This window comes from Gavia stellata, chromosome 16 (assembly GCF_030936135.1).
Source record: "Gavia stellata isolate bGavSte3 chromosome 16, bGavSte3.hap2, whole genome shotgun sequence".
Taxonomy (NCBI): domain Eukaryota; kingdom Metazoa; phylum Chordata; class Aves; order Gaviiformes; family Gaviidae; genus Gavia; species Gavia stellata.
The window spans coordinates 12,325,260-12,352,851 of record NC_082609.1 but is presented as its reverse complement, the minus strand read 5'-3'; the positions used below and the strand labels follow the sequence as shown (position 1 = coordinate 12,352,851).

At 50.6% G+C, this 27,592-nt stretch overlaps 1 protein-coding gene across 1 annotated transcript; it reads right to left on the bottom strand.

The window, feature by feature from the left end:
• Positions 1–1,899: 1,899 nt before the first annotated feature.
• Positions 1,900–3,093, bottom strand: ADRB2 (adrenoceptor beta 2). Its single transcript, XM_009819277.2, has one exon. The coding sequence runs from the start codon at positions 3,091–3,093 to the stop codon at positions 1,900–1,902; it is 1,194 nt and encodes a 397-aa protein (XP_009817579.2).
• Between the last annotated feature and the right edge of the window lie 24,499 nt (positions 3,094–27,592).

Genomic DNA, 27,592 nt, shown 5'->3' with positions numbered 1-27,592 from the left:
CCTTGCAGCAGCCACAGCAGAGACCAGCAGCAATCCCCCCCCCGCGCTGCTGTGCCAGGAGGGATTCCCCTCCACCGCTCCCTGGGGCTGCCCCTTTGGGTACCAGCGCTTGGGGCAAGTCCTTCTCAGAGCACCCATGAGAGCCAGGGCCACACGGGGACTGCAAAGAGGTGTCAGCAGCCAGAAACCCTGCTCCATTCCCCCTCCCAGCCTCCGACCTGGCCAGCTTCCTTGCAGAGCTGCCCCAAACCCCCTCTGCCACCTGCAGCGGGGGGCAACAGCCCTTAGGGGACTCAGCTGCGGGTCACCCCACTGACCTGCAAAGTCAGCTCAGCCAGGGAGCCACCGCTCCCCAAACTGACCACGACATGTCCCCAGCAGCAGCGCAAGCAAAAGCCCCGCGGCGCAAGGCAGGTGTGTGGAACTGCCTGGGGGGGAGAAGAGCCCGCGCACACGCGGTGCCCGAGCATCCCCTCGCGGGACCCCACGGAGCGCAGACAGGTCCCGTGAGCACCGTTGCCCGCCGCCTCTCCCGAGTGTTTCTGAAAAGACCCCGCACTTGCACATCCTGCCGGCCCCGGGTCCAGCCTGTCACCCAGCCGCCGCGGGTGAAGGCAACGGGGGGGAGCTCCATTTCCCACCCCGGTCGCCTCTTTCCCCCAGAGCTCTGTCAGAGCGCAAGCCCTCGGCAGCAGTGCCGTCCCCGTCCCCGTCCCCGTCCCCGTCCCGTGGCGTCCCGCAGCCCACACCTGCCCGCCCGCGTCTGCCGCCGCCCTGACAGCCCTGCGCGCCCGCCGCCAACTCCGGCACCCCGGGAGCAAAATGCAAAGCCTGCCGCGAGGGGAAACCAGCCCTGAGCAAACCGACCAGCCCTGAGCAAACCGACCAGCCCTGCCACAGCCGTCCCGCGGCCAGAGCCCTGCTTCCCGCCTGCACAGAAAATAAAACATCTCCTCCCTTCCCACCTCCTCGGGCTCACTGTCATTTGAGACCCGAAGTTAAACAAACCGGGCCGTTTAAATGCTTTGGTTGGAGCCTCAACAAAAGGACGGTCTGTGGTTGTAGCAGCATTTCATCCAACTTCCCAGTACCACATTCCTGAGTCCCACAGTCACACTCTCACATTCTGGGCAAACAGTCCATTTCTTTCTATTATTATTATTTCAGCAGAAAGTCCTATAGCACTTGGCAAAACCCCCCAACACATTAATTGTTTCCGGGCGTTGTTGAAGCTGTCCCGCTGACGGCAACAGCCGCGGATCCGACACAGCCCTGCCGAGCCGCGCTCAGCCCCGCTCCCAGCGTGTCCCCCCCCGGGGATTTTGTCGCAGAGTGCCATCCCCGCACAGTCCCCTGGGCCGGACAAACTGGCACCACGGCCCGAGGCTGCCCTCCTGGCCGCGGAGGGGTCCCCCGGCCACCGGCGCGGTGGGGAGAAGGGGCCCGGGAAGAGTCCCGCGGGGCGCCCGGCTCCGCAGGCGCTGCCGCCGCCGGGGCGGGCGGCTGCAGCCCCGACCCCGCTCCCGCCGCAGCCGCCGGCTGGGAAGGGTAAGGTCATGAGGCAGTTCAACACCGGCCGCGGCCAGGAAGCTCCTCCGGGGACGGGCTTTCTGCACAGCCTTCAATTCCCCCCAGCCCTGCTCAAGGGGCCCAGGGACGTGCCCCCACAGGGCAGGCTGCAGGCAGCCCGCCCGACCCTGCCCGGGGCAACCCCCACCTGTTTGCAGAAGGTTTGCTGAGTTTAGGCTTCTTGCGGCCATTAGATTTTAGGTGTGCTCTAGAAGAGGATCATTATCATTATCATTATTATTATTATTATTGAGGTTTGTTTTTCTATAGAGAGAAAGGCTCCTCTTTATAACCGACCGGTGCCACGCCAGAGCCCATCGCGCCTCGGAGCTACCCGCTAGGCACAGTACCTTTGCAGTGCAAAAAGTCCTCGGGGTGAGGGAAGGAGCCCTCTTCGCAGAGCAGCTCGCAGGTTTTGTCCGATGCCAGGGGGTAGCCGTTGTCCTCCTCGTTGTAGTCGCTCTTGCCGTTGCTGTTTGAGTAGCCGTTGGCATACATCTTCAGGGCAGACCTGCGGAGGCACAGGAGCTCCTGGAAGGCATACCTGAAGTCTGGGCTCCGGCAGTAGATCAAAGGGTTGAAGGCAGAGTTGACATAGCCCAGCCAGTTCAAGAGGATGTACACGTACTTGGGTATGATGTCATCCTGGATGACGTGCACGATGTTGACGATGAAGAAGGGCAGCCAGCACAGCGTGAAGGTGCCCATGATGATGCCCAGGGTCTTGAGGGCCTTGTGCTCCTTCAAGAAGAACTTGGAGGAACGGCGGTGCCCAGCTCCCCCTTTCTGCTCCTGCTCCTTGTTCTGGGTGTGAAACCTTCCCTCGCTCCTGTCTATCTTCTGCAATTGCTTCTTGGCCACCTGGAAGACCCTGGCATACACAAATACCATGACCACAAGCGGCAGGTAGAAGGAGATGATGGAGGAGGCAATGGCATACGCTTGGTTGGTGAAGAAGTCACAACATGTGTCCTTCTCGTAGCACAGGATGGCCTCATCACGGTCTGCCCGGTACCAGTGCATTTGGATGGGCAAGAAGGAGGTGAGGGCTGAGACCACCCACACCACGAGGATGACCACACGTGCCTTGCTCTTGGTCAGCAGGCTCTGGTACTTGAAAGGGGAGGTGATGGCGAAGTACCGGTCCACAGCAATGACGCAGAGGGTCTCAATGCTGGCCGTGACGCAGAGCACGTCCAAGGAGGTCCAGAACTCACACCAGAAGTTCCCAAACTTCCACATCTCCATGATGATGTGGCTGGCGCCGAAGGGCACTACGGCCAGCCCCATCACCAGGTCAGCGCAGGCCAGTGAGGTGATGAAGTAGTTGGTGACAGTCTGCAGGCGCTGGAACCGGGCGATGGCAGTGATCACCAGCACGTTGCCGAAGACGATGGCCAGCACGATCACCGACATGAGGATCCCCATGCCCACCATCCACACGTCCCGCGACAGCGTGGGGTCGGCGGCGCTCTGGTTGGCGCTGACGTTGCCGCCGGGCAGCTCGGTGCCTGCCACCCCCATGGCCCCCCCAGCAGCCCCCCGGGCAGGCGCTTGGCTTTGCCTAGGGCTCCTCCGCGGCAGCGCTGCGCCGGGAGCGGCACATAGGGGACGGCAGGTGCGGGGCGGGCTGGGCGCGGGGGCGCTGCTGCTGTGCGTGCCTGGGACGGGACCGCACCGCACCGCACCGCACCGCACCGCACCGCACCGCACCGCACCGCACCGCACCGCACCGCACCCGTCCCGTCCCGTGCGCGGCGGCCGCGCGCCCGCCCGACTACCCCAGCCCGTTAGGCGCCGCGGAGCTTATAGGAACACCCGCAGTGACATCAGCCCGCCACAGCCAATGGCAGCCCGCGCCGCGCCCCGCGCGCACCTCGCACCCCCCCCCCGCACCCCCTCGCCCCGACCGCCTGCCCCACGCGTGTCCCCGCCCCGCGCGCTCCCCCCGACCACGCGTGCTAGAACCCCGCCGTGTCCCCGCGCCCCACGCGTGCTCCCCGCCCCATGGTCTCCCCGTGCTCCACGCCTGCTCCCCCCCCGCGGTGTGCCCGCGCCCCCCCCCGCCCACGCGTGCTCCCCGCCCCAGGGTGTCCCTGTGCTTTCCACCCTACATGCGCCCCCATGCGCTGCCTGCCCTGCAATGTCCCCATGCCTTCCGCCCAGGAGTGCCACACATGCACTCCCTGCCCCAAGGGTGTCCCTGCACCCCCTGCCCCACATGTAGCCCCACACCCCACATGCACTCCCTGTCCCGGGGTGTCCCCACACCTCCCACCCCACCCATGCACCCTGTGTGCTCCCTGCCCCGGCACATCCCCAGGACACATGGCACCAGGAAAATCCTAAGGATGCTGGTGCTCACAGAGGCTTTGTCCCTGGCTGGACACCGGGGTTTGGCTTTCCCGAGAGTCCCCATCCTCAGCGGTGACACTTTGTGCCAGGATGTCACCCAGGTCTCTGTCCCTCCTGGCCCCCAGCCCAGCACCATTGCTGCAGCTTCTCCCCCAGCCCCGCACCCCAGTGAGCACCCAGGCAGCCAGGGTGGTGGGGTACATCCGGGTGCTGGTGCCGCAGCCCTACCCCAGAAACCCCAGAGCTGGTCAAGGGGTCCCCTCAACTGTCCCAGGAGCGCTGGCTGGGCGGGGAGGCTGCGCTACAGCTGCGCGCTGCCATGCTGCAGCCAGGCATGTGGTCAGTCCCGGACACTATCACAAGTATTTCCCTCCAAAGCAAACAAATTTGCTAAATAAGGACTAAGGAATCCTGCAAACTTCCTTTTAATCTAATGGGAGATAACGTCGCTGCTGGAGTTTCATTTCTGCCCATTGCTCTGTACTGACACTGTCCAGTCTTGTGCTGCTCTCCCACAGAGATACATCACGCTGCCTGGAAGCCCCAGGGGGCTTGTGGAGGTGACAGCGAAGCCTGAAGGCTGTGGTTCTAAAATTGCCTTATGTCGCAGAAAGAGAGAGTAGAAAGAGTTGATTTTGCCCAGTGTCTCGTTGGGTGCTGCACCATGGCCCTTCTGCAGCAGAGGCAGTGGAGGACTCCTGCCTCCGTTAACAATTAAACAGTTACTGACGTTAAATCTTGAAACACATCAGCCACCGGAGTCTGACGGGGCTTCATGATTCTGCCCCGTTTTTCCCAGATGGCAAGGCCGTGCCGCGGTGCTGAGGGTTGGATGCCGTCAGCCGCGACTGGACCGTGGTGGGGAGAAGCCTTGTCCCCGCCGGCCCCACGCCGCAGCCCGCTAGGTGTGCGTGTCGTGCCCCAGCTGCACCCCGGCTATTTATAGAGAAGAGCCGGGTGTATGGAGAAGAAGCTTTGTGGTTTAAAACAGAGTGGCAAATGAGGTGCTGGCATCAGGAAATAAGATGAAAGGCAGTTTCGGTGGTATGAGGTTTCTGTCAAGGCAGAGATCTTCCTCAGCTAGTGGCTTCCCCGCACTGTTTCCACACTTACTTCTGCATCCACACACTTCAGAGGTTTTAAAAATGAAGGGAACGGAAGCGCACAGGGCACCCCTGCCCACGGTGACGTGCACAGTGTTTGGAAAGCAGGGGCGTTTGGAGGAGCCACGTGTGCAGCGCTAATGACCTTAACTAATTACCCAGAGTTTCCCCCGCCCACGGTTGAGATAAATGGGGCTGTACGTTTCACAGGGGTACCACAGGTACAACTGTAACCAGCCGGTGGGAGTCTGTAGCACTCCATTGGCTTTCACAGACTTCACACCAGCCGAGGATCTGGTCCGTATGCAGACACAGGCTCAGTTAGCGCCTGCTGGGTGCAATATCCGTTCCCTGGCTCCCGTGCACACAGGGCCCCCCCACCCTCTCTGCCTGGGAGCCAGCAGCACACACCTTGCAGGGGAAGCATGGCAAGAAACTGCTGGAAAAGCAGAGGTACAGACGAGATGCAAGAGTGGGAGAGCAGAGCAGAACAGGGAAGGAAAAACAGGAGGTGTGAAAACAACACGTTGTCCCAGCTCACCGTTCCCCCTTCTTTTTTAAGAGCTGAGCAGAAAGGTCTAGAAAGTGATCAAAGTAAGTTTCTGGTAATAACCCATCGAGTTTGCTGTGCTGTTCCCTGTGGATTAGGCGAACATCTGGGAACACTCTGACACCAAATCAAAGCATTCAAAAAGTCCCGTATCCTAGTAGGCACACAAATGTTCACCCTTGCATGAAGCACTGAGTCTTGAAAGGAGGAGAAGCAGGTTTGGGGACTTGGTGGGAAACACCAGCTCTGGGAGAGTCAAAGCTAAGTTCTCTGCTTCGTTACAAGTGCTTTATCAATGGCACCTGTATGTCCTGCACGTCCCTTGTATCAGTCCTCCATCCCTCTCCAGAGCCTGCTTCAGGACTCTGGAAGTCTCTGTGGCCCAGGGTGCAGAAATCAGCCAGCCCAGCTTACACCTAAATATTTTGTCTTTGTTGTACCATATCCAGAGAAGCGTGAACCTCCGCTTTGGTTAACAGGGTGTGGTGGAGGAAGCAGAGAAAGGCTGATTTTTCTTCCTTAATTCTGCAGCTCTTGCTTGTGCTGGCAATCTTTGTTCATGTATGTGAGGTGTGCCAGGGTGGGCCCACGGCTTGAGCTGATTTCTGCCCCTGGCTATGCAGCCGTGACCCACACCAATTGGGACTAGTGACCACAGGCTCAAAATAAAGGCAGGAATTTGTCCCACATAAAAATAAATTTCATCACCCAAAGTCTGAGTTGCATTTGAGGCTTGCATGCCTTTGTCTGTGCTTTTGAGTAGTTACTAGCTTTCCAGCATGTTCAAGGCTTCTTATTTAAACAAATATAATACCAAACCTCAGAGGAGACGTTAGGAAGATGGTTAAGTTTGCATGTCTTACACTGCCCCAGCCCACCCCAAAATGCCTCCTTCTGGGTTCCGTGGGCTTGGAGGGTGTCAAAACCAGGCATGTCTCATTTGTTTCATGCAGCACATCTGCACCACTGACCCCGCTGCTTTGTCATCACGCTAATCTTTTCTCTCTTTATAATTGGATGTGTGCTCCCTCCTTGCTGGGTGACATTTGAAGAACGGCCCGTGGGATCAATGAGAAAGGCAGGGTTGGTAGAAAGAGGTAATCACTTTTATTAGCTCAACTGACATGATTGGAAAAAACAGCCAGGCTTTCGGGCATGCAAGACCTTCCTCAGGACTGTGACTAGCTGGGATGCTGGCCTTAACCCTGCCTGCCCAGATGCTTATCACAAGCTGGAGAGCACAAAGCACTCTGATATTAAGCAGCTGGCCAGATCAGGCCCTTGGCAAGCTCTCGGAAATGACACTCTTCAACACAGTGTTTGGCGGGAGAGGAATTTGTAAAATTATTTTCTTGCAGAGAACTGATAAGTAACAGTATTTGTCTGGTATGTCACTGCGGGGAGGGCTGTAGAGCAGCAGAAGCAGCGTGCAGAGAGCACGGAAGCATTCCTCTTCCTCTGGGTGCTGAGTAGCACCAGCCCCTGCTGCAGGTGAGCAGCCCACCCTGGCCTGAGCCACGCCGGGCACCCTTTGGACAACCTGGTGGCACCTGCTCAGACTTCATTCTGCTTTTCCTCTTTTTTCTGCTGCATTCGTTTACGTGTGCCTGGCTTTGCTGTCAGCGGGCACTCCGCAGTGCTGCGGCAGAAAGCTGTGCTGGGGCAGCTCACCAGCCTGCGGGAAGGGGGACAGGGACGGGGACACTTTCTGCGGGTCACCTCTGCCTTCCTCTGGGGTTTTTGGCTTCCTCGTTCTCCTGCTTCAAAGCAGCTTGGCAGGGGGCAGGGAGCTTTCGGCAGGTTAGCTGTGGTAGCAGCAATGCAGCCTCCTGGTTCTTGCTTTCTCTTCCATGGCCTTATAAGCCGTGAGGGGGAGCCACCCGTGACTCACAGCTCCCTGTAATCTCTAGTTTATGCTTGTTTGGAACAACAGTGCAACTAGAAATTAGGGTTTGAGAGATAAAGTGCCTTTTTTTTGTTTGCTTGTTCCTCTCCTGGAGCTCCCTGCATGGTCTGGTGGGAGCCCTGGGCTGCCTCCTTGCCCCAGGAGCCCGCTGCAGTAAGGAGAAGCCCAGGGATCCCTTTGGCACCCGCCTGCAGCAGGGAGGACACCAGAAGGGACAAAACCACTCCTGCTTCTTTTCCACGGGGGAGATGCTGCCACCTTCACCGTCGGGCAGCCGTCCCCAGCCCCAGCATCCCAGAGGACCATGCCCACCCCGAGCTGCACAGGGGGATGGGGCGGCGGAGGGGCTTTCCTCCACTCTGAGGGCTGCAGGATGGCGTGAAGTGCCTGAGACATCACCGGTCTGACGTGGGAGCATCCCTAATGCTGCCACAGGTGCCACCGCTGTTAAAAAGCACCCATCCCCACATCTTCCCCTGTGAGGGTGCCGCAGAGGCGGGAAGGGAAACGGAATGTGTGGGGATATCATTCATCTTGCACCAAGGCAGGCAGGATCCTCTGGTCCTCTTTGTGCATCTCCAGAGCATCTGCTGAGCGTGGGAGATCATGCCTATTAACCTCTGAAGTGCTGGCATTTGTAGGGAAGCAGTTATTGTCCTTTTTTTTTTTCAGACTAGACCAAGGAAAAAGGAAACTGCTGAGCAATGACCCCATTGAAAACTGAGGCGCTTTATATGGAACACGACACTGGCTGGAACAGCTGAACACCAGAGATTCATTGTCTCTGGGCCAAATCCTGAACTGCTCGCCTGTAAACCAATACTGATGGTGAATACAGGTTACAAAATGACACAAAATGAGGGCAGAGAGGAAACAGAAGAGACCATCAGAATAATAGAGATAAAAGATTGTTATCAAGACTTTTTTTCCTTCTCATTACTGTTTTTCCCATAACTGAACATCATTTTCATAAGCAGAGGAGATCACTGCCACTAACCTGCACCTCCCTCTCGATTTGTCCCTGGCAATGACCTCTGAGCCCATGCTGCCAGCAGTCTTTTCTTGTCCACTCCCCAGTATCTTGTTTCCCAGCATGGTGCAAAGCCGTGGTGTGAGGCTGCAGCAGGGGAGCTTGCCACGCAGCGGAGGTTTTTTGAGTGAAAATGCACCACATGCTCCAAGTACCATCAGCACCGAGGTGGCTTCTGCTCCATTACCCCCACCCAGCAGGTCGGAGGAGACACCAGTCAGGCCTGATGGACACCCGAGGCCAAAAAGCAGATGAGGCTACATGAATGTAGCCATAACTTCACGGGAGCCTGGGCTGGAGCCACGCTGAATTGCACACTCATAGTGTGAGGCAGACAAGTCTGATTCAAACACAAATGCACCGAGTTGTGGCCATGCTGAGGTGCCTTGCTTCTCACTTCCAGCCTCTTTCCTACCCTTGCCCTTGCACGGCAGTCTGAGCTCTTCAGATAATCCTCAGCATGATTAGGCAGGAGGCAAAGTGTATGGCATCTACAGTGACCCAGTGTAAACCCCTGCCTCCCATAAATAACGGGCATCTATTCAGGGGGCACACAAGGGAAGCAACACAGAAAGCACATGGCCTTCTGCCCTCTTCCCCTCTCCACCATCGACGGGGGTCTACTGCACCCCTAAGGTGAATCCTGGTCCTAGGGACAGAGGTCCCTGCTTGCAGTGGGGCCAGGGCTTCACCTCTCATTCCTAATTTTAGAAGGCTACTTCATGAGCTTATAGGAAAGGGAACTCGGTGTGCCGGAATATGTGCCCAGTTCTACTGAGTCCAAGAGGAAATTTGTTTTTTCCTGAGAGCTTTCTTATCAAATCTGCTGCATATCAAACCCAAAATAGCTTGTGTGGCTGCTGGACAGACCAAGCTTTCCCTCAGCTCTGAGGGATGGTTCAAGATCTGGAGGAGGATTTGTGACTCAAACACTCTAACACAGTGCTACAGGGTGGCATGGCCATGGTGGCTGCTGTGTGCATGCTCTTCATCTGGTGCAAACCCGAGGGATTTTAATTTAATTTAATTGCCTTTTCCCCTGTGGGAAAGGCCCTTGGCGTGGTCTGAAAGCAGGTACACCAACATGTGCTGGGGCCAAGCCAACGGCTGGTGCCTGGATGCCCTGTGCCTGGCAGGACAGAGGCAGCTCAGGAGCTGAGATGTGCATAAGGAGAAGATGGCCAGGTGGAGATGGGGCTGAGCTCTAACCATAGCTCTGCCCTGTATGTGTGGCCAGGAGGACCAACAGCAGCAGTAAGGGTGCAGGAGGAAGGGCTTCAGCAATGGCAAGATCTTGGACAGATCTGAACAGCCCATGCTGGAGATTATGGCACCCTGGCTAGCTAGAGTATGGGTAGGTCAAGTCTGCCATGCCACACTGCCAGCAGATGACTGGCCATCCTGTGGGTATCTTTCAAAAGCTATGCAGTCCTCGCAGAGCTACAATGTCTTCTGAGCCCTTGGGCAAGTGCTTCATGTTTGCATAGGTGGCTCCAGACCTGGAGTGTCAATACGCACAAGGAGAAAAGACTATAGTCCTTGGCATTTGGTTCCTAGATCACATATACCTTTTCAGTCATTGTGCCCTTAATTTTCTGTTTTCCCTCAGTGAGGCAGAATTAATTAATCCTTATTCCTCCAGGCATTTAAAGAGGACATCCACTAATGGCTGTCGGGTCTTTTGGAGCAGACTTCACAAGGTAGTGCTAAATAGGTTGTTTTTCTCAACACATACGGTCCCATCCTTTCCCTAAATATCTTGCTGGAAAAAGGAAATTACAACTTAGAAGTGGCTTAGGGTAAGCCCAGGCTTGTCTCATTTCTTTGTAATGCCTCAGTCTGACTGCAGCCATCATTCCTCCTGTTTTATACAGAGGCTGGACATTTGCAGTGGGAATTGTCATGGAGATTTTGCTCCTGACATGGAAGTGAATCCATGTCCTGAAAGAAAGCAGTAGGTGTGTCATACAAGATTTGAGGGACAGGAGGATGCTTTAGAAGGGAATGCATTTGAGGAAAATGATCACACTGAGAGTCCTGGGCACAAACATCTCCAGAACATGCAAAGGTACTTATTTTGCTAGTTACCATCAACAAATTTGCCTAACTGGGGACCACGTCTAGCAGCAAGAAGGGTGGTAAGCACTAAGATACCAAGGTGATGGGTACAACAGAAGAAGGTAGGCAGAATTCAGTCTCCATAGCTCACACATCACTTGCCCCTTCTCAGCCTGGTTATGGCATGTCATGTGAACCCTGTTTAACTTATTCCCTAGCTCTGGGGAGAAATTTGCAGCACATTTGCAGCTCAGATCACATATCCCACCTACTATACATCAACAAGTCCTCATTTTTTCCACTCATTGATGAAATCGGGCTAAATTCAGAGCAGCACATGAAAGTGCAAGGCACCATGTCTAATGACCACCCAGACTCTTTACCCACCCCAGCCCACTCTGGAATGTCAGAACAAACACTGTGTGTAACTCCTTAAACAATGTAAGTAATCGCTTTTAGATGGGCTATTGTGTGTGGCATTCATCCTGGAGATGGTATCCGTGAATGGTGTTTTGTGTGTTAGTGCATTTTAATAGCACGTGAGATTACATCTCTGGCTAGTGTTTTTATTTGCTATAGTATGGTAATTGGGTGATTTTAATCTGTGGTTGATTTTTTTTTTTTTAATGTAGCTAGCCCTGAGGGAAATGGTGTAAGGCTGTCTCTTACTAAAATTAGCCTTGGCAAACTCAAATTCACCCCTTCCGCCAGCTCAGGGCAGAATACTTGGGATAAAAAATCGTTGCAAGTCCGACCAGCTAAATAGAAAGAGAACCCGCAAGCCTGGGTTTTCTCTCCTACTCAGGTTATTAACCTCTTCAATGGAGGCACAGACTCAATGTCCTCCAGAATTCCTCCCCATTCCCCAGAGAACAGGTATGGTCTCCCTCACTTCACCAGGAAAGTATCAAAGGCTCGGCTTTTTGCATCAAAAAAAGGTTGTGCATGATGCCTGAGGACTTTTTTGATTGCATCCCTGGAGATGCTGCTGCAGCGATGGTCCAGCCCTGGCAGTCAGCACCGAAAGCACGATAGCTCTCCAGGAACCTAACCTCTGTGCCCACGCTCCTACCATGCAGTCATCTGTGTCCAGCTCTTTGAGTCCATGGGGACTTCCATGCTACTAGTCGTCCCCGGGAGGAGTTGTCTGCACTTAAGTTTCCAGTTCTAGAAATATTTTTCTCTGAAAATGTCTCTGATTTCTGCACCGCAGCTGAGCTGCTCGTCAGGGCATGGCAGAACACCAGGGCAGGTAAACCAAGAGTCATAATGAAGATCTTAATGTATGAATCGAGCATAATGTGTGCTGGCTTCTCCCCAGAATGAAATAAATTAATACAATGTTCCTGATGTGCCTGTAAATATTTCTGCAGTGAATTAAGCCCTGCCCAGCCATTGATTTCCCACTTCAAAGGTCAAAGCCATTTGGTTTCATAATCACTTGTGTAACCCTCTGATGGAAGTGGAAAGCAGAGAGAGGTGTCCCAGAGACCTGGAGGAGCAGGTAGCGCAATGAGGGAGATCCTACATTTCCAAAGTGCGGAGCTAGATGTAAGCATAGATCCATCCAGATTGGGGATTAGGGAGGGCAAAAGGCAGAAACACCACCGCCCTCTGGTTGGGCAGATGTCCTCCCTCCAGGCCACTGCGGTTTCATCCGTGGGGTTTCCTGCAGCCCACCTGGCTCCTCTGCTGAGATGCTCGTTACCCTGAAAATCATGCTGAGCTCTTCTCCCCGCTGCTGCCAGGTCCCTCTGAGTCAGGGTTTGAAGGCTCTTGCCAAAAGGTCGTGCCTGTGCCTGGCAGCTCTGCTGCACAGCCAAACGGGAGCAGCATGCATGAAGCTCGTTGAGTTGTACATTTTTTTGGGATGCTATAAATGCAGATGTAGTCAAATGAATTGACTCCATCTTTAAAATAAAACAGTCTTGGGGATATGGCAGCTAGAAGGGCCTGTGCGCTTTCCTCCAGCGTACCCCAACGCCGGCAGAGAGCCGGTGTGCTGTGTTGTCCTCATCCCACCTCCTTTGCTCGGGATGAGCCCATGGGTTTCCCAGCAGGAGCACAAGGGGCTTTTATTCCAGTATTTAACCACTCTGCCAGTCACCACAGCTCCCCACGCTCCCTGTTGTCCCTGTCATTGATTAATTCATTAGTCATCACTGTTTCATTTGTAACGTAAGCACAGGCAACCAGCTGGATGTGTGCGCACTGTGGGTGAAACACTCAGAGGGAGAGACCTGTGTGCATCCGTGTCAGCACCAGCGGCTCAGGCTGCACAGGATTAGCCAGAAGGGTGGTGGGGCAGGTCCGCGTGGACTTCCCAGCTCCCTGTCGGTGCATGGGCTCTGCCTGCGTGGGGCAGGTGGGGAAGGTGCCCATCCCTTCACCAGCGCAGCAGCTGCTTTTGCTTCTCAAGACTGAAGTGTGGTACAGGAGCGGCGTTCACATCCCAGAGCTGACACCACAGGGCTGTGCACATCAGGGTGGAGGTACGTTCGTCCAGAAACAGGAACTTTTGCCTGTCACCTGCTTACAAAACCCTTCTTTCTCACCAGATACTTGCAACAGATCCTTAGTTTCATCTCCTAAACTACTTTTGCGCAACTGAAAGAAACAGACTGAAGAGATCCCAGCAAGCCAAGCACAATGTCCCCATCAGGACTGGGGGCACAGCTTTTGTGGATGGCTTTGACACTCAGCTGCAGACTAAGGTGGGTCAGGAGTTGTTGCCACCACCAACTGAATGTAGCAGAGGCTTTCACCCACAAAAAGACAATAGGTGGTTGAGGTGAAGGCTTCCTTTTGAGAGTAATTCACTCCTTTAAACAGTTTCCATAACAACTTAAATAGTTTCCAAAGAGACTGTCTGAATTTAAAAGACCACGGATGATCTTACAGGCAAAGCAGAGGCTTGGAGGAGAACTGTTGTTTCACAGTGTCTGATGTCTGCTCCACCAGCTGTAACTGTCCCATGCAGCATATCTCAGACATGATCACTTTTCATCTAGAAAAAAACTTTGTCCCTTCCCAGATTTAGAGTTTTAGGGTAACTGTGGTTGATAGATCTGATGAAACATTTTATAGGAAGGTATGCATTCCCTTTCCTTGTAAATCTCAGTTCATTCCTATTGCATGAGTTAAGGCAGCTGCTGAGTCTGAGTGGGTGCAGTTTTAAAAGGGAAAATCCTGCTTGAAATCCAAAATAAATAGTAACAAATATAGCCATATAAAAAGTAATTATAAGGCCTTAAATAAACTAAAATAAAATAAACAGCAACCCTATCCTTCACCTGCTAGCAACTTGACTTCAGCAGTTGTATTTCCCAGCGAGGGTGGATGTGGATGGTTTATGAAGCAGGTAAAGCAGTCCAGGGCATACAGAGCAGTTGCTGTTTGCTGGTTTCTGGTGCCAAGAGTAACAACCTTCTCCTTCAGACCAAGTGTGGGACCAGGAGGCTGTGGGTCCTGGCTCCATCACTCACTTCGCCAGCCAAGTCACTGAACCTTTCTTTTCCACCAAGAATTTGAAGCTCATTAACGAAACAACCCTCACAGTCTGTGGTGTTATTATTATTACGAGTGAAGTCAGCAGCTTTTGTGGGAGATGGGGGAGACCCCGGTTCACAGGAGCTTCGCTGTGGGGGGAGGAATGAAGGCGTCTGGCCCAGCCCCGTGAGACCCGGCTCATGCCTCTTTCATGCCTGGTCACTGCTTCTCTGAAGCTAAAATCTTTCAAGGGGGAGCCCATGTCAGGAAGCATATGCCTCATATTGCATCCCAAAGAGGCAAAACAGGAGGCGAAAGCGCAGCTAAGCACAGAGTCTGGAACGCCTCTGCTGTGTCCTTTACTAGGCTGCACCATCTCATTTGTAGCCACTTCTCAGACCCCACTCCTGAACATTCAAGTTCATTATCAGGACTAAGGTAGGGTCCTGCTGAGGTCTAGATTTCTTCGAATGCAGACCTTTTCTTGGACTATTGTTTCAAATTGCACTTTCTGTTGATGCCCTTAGATTAGACCCAAGAATATAATGCTACCCTGTGACCTCCAAAACACCTGCAAACAACTTTCGCTCCATGGGCAGTGTCTTCTGTATCTTGTAAATGCAAAATTTCATTTTACTCACCTACTTTCTACTGACGTATTTACCTGGCAAAATAAAAAGTACATGATAGCTGTTTAGCACTGGCCTTGTTCCTACATGAAAAAGAAGCTCATTACTTAGTTATTCATTATGTAAATACTAATTAAAATGAAATAGTCCAACCCTTTAAGAAAAAAAAGTAGCTGAGCAGCAAGGGTGGCCACGCGGTGTGTCTGGGTGAGCCCTGTCGGGGGAGCGGGAGGGCTGGGACGGGTCTGTGAGGGTGTGCTGGGACCCAGCACTGGAGCAGGGTCAGGAGAGGCTGTGCCGCAGAGCAGATTCCACGTGCTGCACCCAGAAACCATGCAGGGCTTGGAGCTGGGGGACTCAACACACCGCCTGTGCCCAGGATGACGGAGGAGAGCCACAGGGGAGGGCAAGAAACAAAATATTTCTGACAGAAGACCTCTGTCAGATGGCCGTCATAACCAGTGCTGGGAAATGGAATAGGACAGGAACTTTGTTATGAGCCCTTCAACAACCACAGGGGAAACACCTCATTAGTAGCTCTGGCTTGCAGGAGGGCTATATGATCTGTCTGATGTGCACGTGATGATCCCCTTCACAAGAAACGTTCCTGTTAATCCCCAGCTTCCTGCTCCTCTGCCACCGACGGTGACTTCAAAGCTGGTATCAGTGCACAGGCTAACACACAGCCAGGGCACCGAGAGAGCCATGGAGCAGGGGCAGAAAAAAGGACTGAAAGGCACCACTGCCATCAGTTAGGCAGCAGAAGAATAGCTAAAATCCTGGTGGTCTTGAAAGCTGACTTCTGGGCAGGGAGTTCCCTGCATGTTCTGGACTTTCCCTGAACTCCCGCTGAACTGGTGTTCAGCAGGGCTGGAGAAGGAAAGAACATCTTCGCCTTCTCCCAGGAAAGCCTTGGAGACCAGGGTGCCTCTGCCTGGCAGTGGTATCAAGCAAGGGGGCACCAGTCCCTCAGCCCGGGAGACACATTATGAGCCTGGCAGCACAGCAGCAGACGTGATTTTGCACCTTCCCACCTATGTCCCATTTGACCATGCCACAAAACTCCCTGGGACTCAAGGCTCTGGCAGAGCTGCAGGGTGTGAGGATGCGAAGGGCAGTGTCCGCCTGCCAGAAATGCAGCTGAGCAAGACTGAGGAGCAATGGGCTTGTCCTGCAACAGGCCGCACACAACCATTTAAAATAAAAATGCCTCTGACTTCAGCAATGATGGTGCCATTGCAGGTGATCGAGGCCAAGGCTCAATAATCACAACTCCATATTGCTCTGAGCAGCTGTAATACCTGGTAGCCATCTGCCATGACCAACAGTGCACTGGGACCTGTGATCTTGCTTAGAAATCCACACATCCAAGACTGGAAAGAAATGGCACATACTTAATGTGTCTGCTATAGTTCCCTCCATCCTACTGGTGGAAGCACTACTGAATTTCTTGTCTGGGTTGTCAGTGGAGCCAAATAATCTGTTCTTCATCTATAAAGGGTCTGTTCATCTCTGGAGCCTCCTATCTCTGCTGTTACTGGATAACTGATAATAGGTATCCACTCCTGCTACAAAGACAGTGGCTAAGGAAGTGGATGCTTTATATGGTTATTATAGTTAACAGCATAGCTCAAATATGGCTAGCCATCTGCCACGTAAAGTATTGATTTGGAATAAGGAGTGCAGGAGCCGTATGTCTTTTTTTTACCACTGTATCCATCACTGTTTTCTTACACCTATATATACACCCATTGATAAAGCTCAAAGGATTTAACTGGATGCAAATGTACTTCATCTGGGAATAGGACAAAGCACTTTAGAGAACAGAGCCTTGCATCAGTCACTTTTGGACCACTCCCCAACAAATGTTGCTGCTGATAAGGACACAGCATTGTTAGCTTTGGATCCTTCACCCAAGGGGGAAAAAATGAGCATGCAGCTCCTGTTGCAAATTATAAATCATGGGTTTCTTAAAGGCCTATTGGCAGCCAGTGTTCCTCAATGGTCTGAGATGTTGCTGACAGCTCCCATTTGTGCAGTTGTTCAACGAAGGGTGATTGCTTGTTCTGCTCCGTCCACGGGGCTCTCCTGGGAAAACAAGCGAAGAAAAGGATCTAGCGGCGACTGCAGAGCTGAATCATCAATAGCTCAGCCCATTGCTGTCGGCTGACAGCGGAAGGTAACAAGCCTGATTTGCTTCTCTCAAAGACTGCTTTCGCACAGCGGGATGGCCTTTAGTTTCAGCGGGACTCATTGACACACAGTGAGGAGACACTAAGAGCCAGTCATGGGGAGAAGGGCAAGCTGGCAGCCTCCTTTATCTCTGCACAGCAGAAGGTCTGATAGCACCCAAGGAAACCTCGGCTTTGGACACTTCTCTCAAGCTCACTTTCACCTGGCACAGCAGTTTGTAAAGCCAGGGGAGGAGTTAAAGCCCTTTTAGTGTCACTGAGGCAGCGCTTGTCAGCACGTGGCCCGAAGAGCGGAGATGACTACTGTGCGAGATACCGTCTCTGCAGGGAGTGACGCCCAGGGACCATCCCCAGGCTCCTGGCAGGCCATGGCAAAGCGCAGTGCCAGGTCTGAGTCGGCTCCTCACGCTGCACAGCGCAAAGCAGGTTTCTAAACATCTTGCTGGTGGCTAGGAGAAAAATAGGATGCATGGAGATGTCTAAGGACTTCCTCATGCATTAAAACATGTTTTTAAGTTCTGCCAAGACAGAAGGATCAGGGAGGGATTCTTTTTATCTGTTTTTCAAGGATTGCTTTTAGTTGTGGTTTGGCACAACTAGCATCATAGGTCTTTCAAGGGTTGAACTGAGTAGGTCAGTATCCCTCATAAATATGCCGTCATGAGCTGTGACTAAGGTCTGGTACAGCAGAGAAAGGACAGAGACAAAGGGCAAAGGCATGCGAATGTGATGGGTGTTTTGTTCTTGTGCTGAAGCCTCTTCAGCATGGGGTTTGCTTGGATCAAGAAGAGATGAAAACAGATGGTTTTGGTGAAGGCTACTATGAACCTGTAGTACTGCTGGAGGGATTTCCTCAATTCTTATTCCCCAGCCTTTTTCCCCAAGAAGAAATGTTTTCTTCTGTGCTCCCTCCATCTGCTGCTTGTCTACCACCTTGCAAGGGACATGTGGGGGGGTGCTGCTCCCTCACTCACACAGACAGGTTTCGTTGTCAGATTAGGAAGGAAAAGCCCTGATAAAAAAGGAAGGGCGGCAGGAAGGGAGAGAGCCCCAGGCCAACAACTGGGGCTCTCTCCCACTTCACTCATTCACCACTTCTTCATGTCTCAATGCCTTAATGTGAGCAAATACATATCTGCCTGCACCCGAATTAACATGCGACACCTTAGTGTCTGGTTGCTGCTCCTTGCACCTCTTTTTACACCATGCTTAGCATAGCTGGGAGATACTGATTAAACCCCCTTTTGCCTGTATAGTTCAGGACGGCAGAAGAGAACTAAATAAAGCAGTCAGTTGCCCTAAAGGGCCTTTATTGGAAGCAATGGCTTTCAGAGCAGCCAGGATCTGGAATGTAAAGAGACAAGATTTAGGAAAATGAGGAATCCACCCAAGGGTGAGCACTAGTTTTATTAATGTAGAGCTCCAGTAATTTGATCTGAAGAGGCAAATCAAATGATTGAGGGTGTTAAGCACCGCAGCCTGGGTGGCTGGACCAGAGTAGCTGCTGTGTACGCTAATGAACCTGCTCAACTCAACACGGAAAGCCTCTGCGCGTGGAGATGACTCAGAACTGCTGATGTGAAGTAAAATTGTAATGCACTGTCTCTAGTAGCAGCGTAAGGAGGAAAGATCTTTTATTATCCCTGCAGGGCTTCAGGAGAGAAGGGAAGCGCTTGTAAAATTGGCCTTAGCATGGACTAGAGACCCTCTACTGAGTCCCTTCTGGAGTCTTGCTGACATGCTGTCAACAGGCTATTGAATATTGCAATTAACTTTAAAACATGCTAGTGGAGTCAACAAAGAAAGAGGAAAGAAACTAAATAGCTGCTGAAGAAATGTTTTCACCTAATTCCAAGATAGGAGCACCTCTTTCTTTATTTTTTTGGGGGGAGTTTCTTCCTCTCAGATTGAAGGTTCTTTTGTTTTCCTCCACACTGTCACAGGCTCCATCATTTGTCTCTGTCTCTAAATGCACGCAAGCCAGAGCAGGGACCCAGTGTACTGAGGACACATGTCACCATGGAGGACACATATAGCATAGCATGGGTGCAAGCCAAAACTTTGGGAGCTCACAAATCACACACCAGTGTTTATTAGGCAGGCTCTGGACATGCTGGAGGGGTGTGCAGGTGCCTGTGCATAATCTGGGTGCCACAGTGTGAAAATATAGTTGTGCTTGATGACTTGCTTTAAAAATTATGTTTGCTTGCCTACGGCTTCTCTCCCTAATGCTCTGTGACTGACATAAACTTCTCTGGAAGAGGCTGTCTGGTGCAGAGTTACCACATAAACAGTGCAAACAAACTGCAGTCCCACGTGTTTGGTCATGTCCAAGTTGCAGTGGGCAGTTACAGCGGCGGCAGGGCCTCCATGCTGGGAGCGAGCAGGTCCTTTGCTGGTGCCCTCATCTCAGCTTTGATCTGATTCTTCTTCAGTGCTTGAAGCCAAGGCAGATGCAGGCAGAGGAAAAGGTGGAATGAGAGGAAAGAAGTAATGTGCAATTAGAGGGAATTTTTGCAATGTTGACAAGCCAGGGCTGTCTAATAATTAGATTAATTTGTTGGTGCCCAGTCAACACCTAAAATTATAAGCCATTCAAGCTTGAGTTTGCCTGTTCCACAGCTCATGTTCTTGGTGTTTCATATGGATGAACCTTGTCTTCTCTCTGCCTCGGTAAAGGTTATCCATCTTGGATCCTATTACATCCTCCTGTCATACCGTATGAAAAGGTGTCTTTCTAGTTAGTCTCCTAGGGATATTCATGAAATCCCACATCACAGTGGAGCTCAACTTGGCTCTACACTCAGCATAGGTCACAGCTGGATTTGAAACTCCTGACATCCTCAGGACAGAGGGACTGAAATCCAACTCATCCTTTCGGATTTCCATACTGTACTCCATCTTCAAAGGATGGAATACACTGCAAGAGAGGAACTATTAGGACATTAGCTGGCAGTGCTCCTAGTAGTGAATTGTCTTCATATCTGACCATATAGGGTATTAAGGTCCACAGTCCAAAACTGTTTTAATAAGAAAACAACATGAAATCTATATTCTGTATCCAGTGAAACTTTGTATTTGCAAGCACGGAAATGAGTTTGTGGCTGTGCAGTGTACTGAGAAATTGCTCCTTGCATTTTAAATGTTAGAATATTTCAAAGTCATAACTTGGAGCAACATGCTAACTGGGCTCTGTGGTTACAGGTAATGAGGAGAGCTGTGTGTTGCAAAATGCAAGGAAAGGACCTTTCAGATACATGCCTACTGTTCCTGAAGAAGACAAAACACTTAACATAAAAGAAAAAACTCAACTACTGTGGGGATGATATCACTTCTTGTTCACAGTAAGAAAAGCAAAACTGAATGGGTTTCTAAGTGCCAGAAGCAATATTTCATAATCTGAAAGGTAAATCCATAAAAATCAGGTACTTCCTACTTTAGACACAAACCAGAGAAAGGTTAAAACTGGAGCACTAAGATAAGGTCTGTTCTATATGGCAAGAATAAGTTTGTTTTCCATGTAAAGGCAAGATTAAGAAGGCATTACTGATGCCTGGTTATGATAAGACCGTATCTGACTGACATGTAGATGAAGATTATTAGTGCAGACCTCCTCTGTCTAAAGCCCATATTAAAAAGAGACGGTAACAGCTTTGTGAACAAAGCAGAGAAACAAGATTGTTTCCTCCTGTTTCAGGTATGCAGTGCACAGGAAATAATTTTTCATACTGTCTGTGGAGGTAAAGGTTTGTTCAGCTATATGAATGCCTCCTTGACATCCTTCTTCAAGTACCTCCAGAGAATATTCTTTCTGCTGAGAGCTGCTTTCTGGATTTTTTTTTTTTTTTTTTCCCAACTGAAGGCAAATTAGAAGACTAGCAAGATAAGACTTTGTAACTATTCAGATTATAAGAAAATAAATTAAAGTGTCAGTTCAGTGTCAAGGACCTTTATACGTGATAGTTCTGCTTCTCCTCTTCCAGATTAAGGAAAGGTGAGAACAGGGATCAGCGGTTATGACAGCAGCTGCAACAGGGTTATTAAGACTGAAACCGCTGAGACAAACAAGGAGCTTCTGCAGGTTTTCTCCTCTGTTATTTTGTGGTGAAATCTATTAATACATGATGAACTCCTTTTCATGCAGAATGGATGTTCCACTGATGTTGGAGGAGATCACCCCTAGTATAGTGCCTGTTTCCATGTCTCCTAGATTTTGAACATTTTAAACTAGCCTGGATACAGTTTGAACGTGCAGAAAACTCCGGGGTTTGTACAGTACATTTGGCCAGGACACTGGACAATATTAGCCTCATCCCGGAATTTTGTTGCAAGCTTCCCAGCCTGGTGCAGAGAGTCTGAAGATTCTTTAAAGTTTGTACATGCTGACGTAAACAGAGCCCCTCACTGAGGAAAAAGAACTAAAGAGAATTTCTGGCACAATTCAGAATGATACATAGTTTTGTGGTGACCTCTCCATAGCGAACACAAAGCTCTATCTCTTTGCTTGGCACCATGTAAAATGTTTGACATGTCAATTGAATTGATGTCTATCTACAGGACGTCAAAGGCCCTGTAGGCCAAAGCATACGAGCCACCTTTTAAGGTGCTTGTCCTCACTGCTCCCTGCACAAGCAGAAAAACAGTATCAATACTCTTTTTTTAATCCAAGAGAAGATGAAATATGAAAAGGTTAAGTGAGTTGCTCAGGGACAGGCAGGAAATCAGTAGCAGGGCAGAGTCTCCAAGTCCCATTTCCCAGATGCTCTGTGTGTGTCCTTAAAGAAGGTTTTCTCCCACTGCCGAGGTGGTGGTGGGCTGCCGCTGCCACATGGCCCGGAGCACCCATTGATAGCGGGGAAGATACAGCCCACTCCAGCCCCATGTCGAGTCCCCGTCTCTTCCAACTGCAGGTCTGCCCTGTTGTTTCAATTTGTTTCCCAGACCAGAGAAGAAAGAAAATGCTGTAATTTAGCAGCAGTTTGACAGCAGTTGACCTTTACATGACAAGCAGTATTCCTCAGCAGCGTGCATCAGGTGTTTGCTTTGGTTTACATTTATTTTGTTCAACTTCATCTCTTGTAGGCATCCAAAGTGAAGCCAATTGGGTTAGACAGACAGGATCTCTCCGCATCTTGAAGTAATCTGTAAGGAACCGGCAGCATGATAGTCATTAGGCAGCAGTTGCTGCAAACAGCTTCGGGGAATTTGTCTCCACTGAAGAGAGTTCTCGTGTCAGAGGGAGGATTGGGAAAGCCTCAGCAAACAGGGTTTTGTTTGTCTTGGAAGAACTTCAGGGAATCTCAGGGAAAGTTGGAAGTGACTGGTGGAAATGACCCCATCCAGCTTTTTACATGAGCCCCTTGGAAGCTGTCGCTCTTCCAGCTTCCCCATATCTCTTTTAACTAACCCTTTCCTAAAAAGCAAAGTCATAGCTCCATCCCTGCTACATATATCACAGTACAAAGCATGTTTCTTGCTTTTACAAACACAAAATTCCACCAAAATCAGAGCACGATTTAGACACAGGCATACAACTCAAAAGCTTTATCAGGGTGTTTTGCACACATACATTGACTTGTTCAGACAGGGACCACTAAATCGTCTTTAAAAGTCCTTAAAGGTGAATCAGCCAGGTAGCAGACCTTCGTACGCTGCTTACCACAGTTCACTTTGGGAGTGGGATTTTCCAAGCAGCTTTGGCTTTACGCTGCTGGCACTGAAGCCAGTGGCAAAGCCAAGTCTATTCAGGACTGAGTGTTTAGCAGGTGTCCTGACCCTGCCATGGTCCCAGCACCTCCCCGGAGGATGGCAGCTTTGCAAACTCCAGCAGCGCCACACACCAACAGCTCAGCAAGAGAGTCAGCTGCAAGGAGTACTCAGGATTTGACAGCTGCTGGGCAGGCTTGAAATAAAACTGTTTTATAGCTAGAGCATAGCAACGGTGATTAATTTTGAGAGTTAAAAAAAAAGGAAAAAGAGAGCAAATTACAATATCTTAATTTTCAAAGAGTTTCTTTGCATTGGCAAGGAATTGCAGGGCACTGCAGAGCCCAGCTGAGGTTATTCTGACTTCTTATTGCACAGGTGGTCAGTCAGAGCCTGTGGGCATCTTGGCTTTTGGAAACTGCACTTTTATAAGCAGCTGAAAGGAGGCAATGGTGGGTCAGGCTGCTTCTTGGTCTGGTCCGTTCTCTGAAAAAACCAATAAACCCCATCTTAGCCGCTCCTCAATGCCCGATCAATTCAGCTCAGATGTGTCTGTCAATGAGGACAATGTGCCATAGGCAGGCCCAGGACTGGGAATGAGAAATTCATTCTGAAAACCAGGCACCAAAACAATCGTAGAAGATTGTCCTGGCCCAGAGTGCTTCCCCAGTGTTTGGGTTAAAAATCCAAGACTGACTTCAAGACTAGGATATACTTCCAAATTTTGCCCGTCCCTGAAAGAAAGCTTCCATTCACACACCCCTATATGACCGCAGCTTGCTCTGTGGTTGATAGAGGTCCTGGCTCCATGATCCACTGCTGCTGGATTGCTGCGGTGCACAGTGCAGTGCCTGTGCTCCTGGAAAACCTGCACGCATGGCACTCAGGGTTCCTCTGACAGGACCCCCAGGGGCAAGCTAAGAGCATACTTGGGCTCCCACAGCTGCAGAGGGTCAGAAATCTGCATCAGACCTGGTCTTGAAGCATGAAACATCATGGAGGGACTTGAGGAAGTTTGGAAAGCTTTGGGATATGGGGCTTGGAACATCCTCACCCCCATCCGCCGTATGAGGTCTGTTCTTCAACTGGTTCCTGTTGGCATGACCTTTTCTGTAGAGCTTTTCCCAAAAAGAGCTAATACGCATAGAAACATGTTTGTACAGAGCAGGAAGGAGAGCTGAAACTCCAGCCCTGACTCATGCCCAGATGGGCTCCTAGTGACACAGTGCCCCGGAGAGATCTGCGCTCCCAGGCAGCTACAGAGAGGCACTAGCACTGCACTGAGTCTTGGCCCAGCCTTATCAGCTTCTTCACCAAGATGACTCAAAGGAAATACCAGCAGGCTTTGAAGCTGCTGAACCAGGGAGTGAAGTCCTGTCAGCTCTGCACCGTTCCAGTCCCAGCAGGAAAAGAGCAAGAGCACTCCACCATACCCAGGGTAACATGCTCTCCCAGGCATTAGCTTTTGTTTTTGTTTTCATTTGCTGTTGTCAGAACAGGACAGCAGGATCTGGCCATTTGTCAGAGATGTTGGCCATATTTTATGAGATTGCAAGCTTTTTCACAGCCTCCTGACCTCAGGAATCTGTCATGCAATGATGCGGTTCCACGGGGGAACCTCTGAAGAGAGTCAATTCATCATCACAGTCCCCTGGCTTATCAACACACTGTCCAGGTGGGAGAACTGGATCAGGAGAATAGTTTTGAGTGGATTGCTTAAGAGTAGTGTCATTGCCAGGAACAGAACCAGAACGCTTCATTGCCACGTTACCACTTCCATGTCCGGTGCAACAGTGAATAATGTACTCTGGAAATGTCAGGAAGACATTCTTTCACGTCTTAAAAGCGGAAATTTGTGTAGATCCTACAGACCCAATAATGCAGTGATAAAACAGAAAAATCTTTGTACTTTTTATTTTAAATGGGTTGTGTAGTATCCAGCGTTTTTTGGCATTAAAAGGAGAATGAGCAGAAAGACCATGCAAATAAAATATGGCTTGGTAGCGTTTTTTTGGTTTAGATCTGAATTAGAACTCACTAATTAGAATCAGAATATGACATATGTGTGTGTTGACATTAAATGATACCGAGGCAATGTCAGCATGCATATGCCATCAGCAATAGGTAGTAGACATGCACTCAGGTTCCTATTCATGACCATATCACATGGATATCCACACTAGAAATGTCTGTATTCACACCCCGGTCTAGCCCAAGCCTGCATGTTCTGATAATTTGCTGGGTGTTTTCCCACGTCAGCCACTATCCACAAGATCAGCATCACCAGTATTGCAACACACCTGTAAACTGGAGGTCCGGAGTATAAGTAGTCCCACTACTCTCTTCCCCCACACTGTAACACCGTTTCCCCAGCTCGTGAGCCTTCCAGTCTCTCCATCCATCCCCTCCCATGTGACGTTAATTCCCTCCTTGCAGTTTTCCCTGCTCTGGCAGCACAGTTCATACTGATCTCGACTGGCTGTCAGTCCATGCCATTGAATTTCTGCTTGTGTACCCACTATGAAACAATTTTGCACGTAAGCACTCAGCCGCCTTTGACCTGATGAGGCTGAACTGCTATGAACCCAAAAGCATATGAAGCAGCTCTGGAAAAGGGCAAACCAGTTTTTACTACATGAAGCAGGATGCAGCACTTAGAGTTTCAAGCAATAAAGCCGTCATCTCCCCTGCCCTGCTCCCACAACAAGGTACTTGCTTTCCAAGAAGAAGAGGAACAGTGGGCGGTGGCAGGGCGGTCACAGAGGACAGGGATGGGTAGGCCATTTCAGGCTGTGGAGTAGGCAAGCGTCCACCAAAATGCCCCTCGGGATGTCCCATTCAGCTGTGACCCCACAGTCTTCCCACAGCGGAAGATACCAAGGACTGACCACCAACTTTCCACAGATATGTAAAGCAGGATAGAGGTCATGCCTGGAGCTCAGTAATTGCAATGCTGGATTATTTTTTGCTTCCCCCTGAGCTCAGTTGGCTTCCCTTTATCTGGAAGCCTCCCAAGGGATTTGTACAGGGGGGCTCTCTGTGTGCCTCCCACCTCATTCTTAACTGAACACTTGCCAACATGGCAAATGAAGGGCTAAAGACAACATGCTAACTGAGAGAGGTCTCAGCATCTCTTTCATGATGGAAGCCACCATAATATGGGGATGTAATTCCCACTGAGCAGGTTTGACACAAGCAGAAGTGAAACGTTTATTGTTGACACACAGGATGGCAAATCCCAGAGGTTTTTGTCCTCTCTGCCCTGTGGGCACTCAGCACTGGGAGGGTGGCTAGGTCACAAACTGCAAACAAGCTGTTGCTTCTGCAGCCTCTTCATGCTCTTCTTGATCGTCCTCTATCCCTAAGGTGAAACTTGCCAGTTCTCAGAGCAGGAAGTCGGTGGGGAAAACTTTGCTGAAGCTCAGCATTATTTGATAAAATAGTCATAGTTGGGCAAGCCATCAGACCTTTGAGAAGTTCCTCACACCTTTCAGAAATGGACCTTTCACCCTTGATGTCCCCTCTGGTTCCTCACTCCCCCAGCTGCATGGTCTCCCCTTGTCCTAAACACATTGCCTATCTCAAAAGAAAAAACCCAGGCTCTGCTTTGTCAAACTGCCTCCACATGGTCTCACTAAAAGACACATTTTCTCCTGTGGGAAATTAAACATCTCTTAGGAAAACACAAGAAAAGCTAAACTGCTCAGAGTAAAAGTCCAGCTTGACCAGTATTCTGCCTCCAGCTGTGACCAACTGGGGATGATCAGGGAAAGATAATAAGCAGCAGAACAAAACTTGCACGAACCCTTCCCTGAGAGGCACTCCCTGTTCTGGCAACCAGCAGCTGAAGGTCTTCCCGAGCCAGAGGTTGCATCCAAATCACAGACATGAGCAAAGGGGACACAACAGAAATAATAAGATCTCCAAACTTCACTTATAACGTAGGATCATTGCAGAGAAGAACTAGCTGTTCTCAAAGACAGACCTCTCCGGACAGCCCATCAGAGGGGGAATCAGATGCCTGCCATTTGGTGTCTCCCGATATGTGCTGGGGATCAGGGAGACACATGCTTGGTAACCTGTGTCTAGAAAGAGGAGACACATTTACACGAGCTCCGTGCTATTGTGTGTTTTGCTCCGTGCTATTTGGTTTTGCATCACTCAGTTCTGCTGCTGGCCAAAGAAAAACCTGACCGTGCTCCTGCCACATGTTTTGTGTATGTGGATTTAATGAAGAATCATTTTTGTTGAACTGGTTATTACTGCTCATGTGATTACAAACCATCGGGAAGCCAGGGCAGAGGACTTTATCAGAACATGAATAGCTAACAAGTGATGTATTCACCATCAGCCATAAAGCACAGTATAGCTGATATCCCACCTTTGCATAACTAGCCCACTCCTGAACCAGGGGCATAAAAGAAAATATAACTGGCATTGGCAAGACTAGAACAGGCTAGAAGTTGCAGCATGTAACTCTGCAGGCACTTAGTTAACACAGTGCCATGAGGATCAGTATGTACAACAAATCCAGGTTTCCCTTCTATTCACTGACCTCCTGCCCTGCTACATATTTCATCCGGCGGTTACAGAGTCCATCACTACCAAAGTTCAACTCCATGCAAAACCTCCATCCCTGAAGACATTGGGAGCCTCGTGTAGCCCTGTAGCTGTAATGTGAAAGGCATGAGGAATGTCAGCACCTCCATGAGTCTGTAAGCAGCACCATCTTGTTTTCAGCTCTTCAGTGCTGAGTGAGCTGGAAAAAACCTGTCACATGCTCTTTCTTCCCAGGGCAGACTCTCGTTTTTATTAGAACATCTTAGACAGAATCTCATCTCAGTTACATTGATAAAAATCCGGTTATGCTACTACAGAGAACTAAAGTATTTCAGACATATCCTGGTATGGCTCAGAGCAGAGTGTGTCCCTGTACTCACAAGGGACTCCTCGAGGAAGTTGATAAACAGCATCTGGAAGCACAGGAATCCACACTTTGGATAAA

What these genes read in the sequence shown, in the direction of transcription:
- ADRB2 (XM_009819277.2), bottom strand. Translation starts at nt 3,093, where the DNA reads ATGGGGGTGGCAGGCACCGAGCTGCCCGGCGGCAACGTCAGCGCCAAC.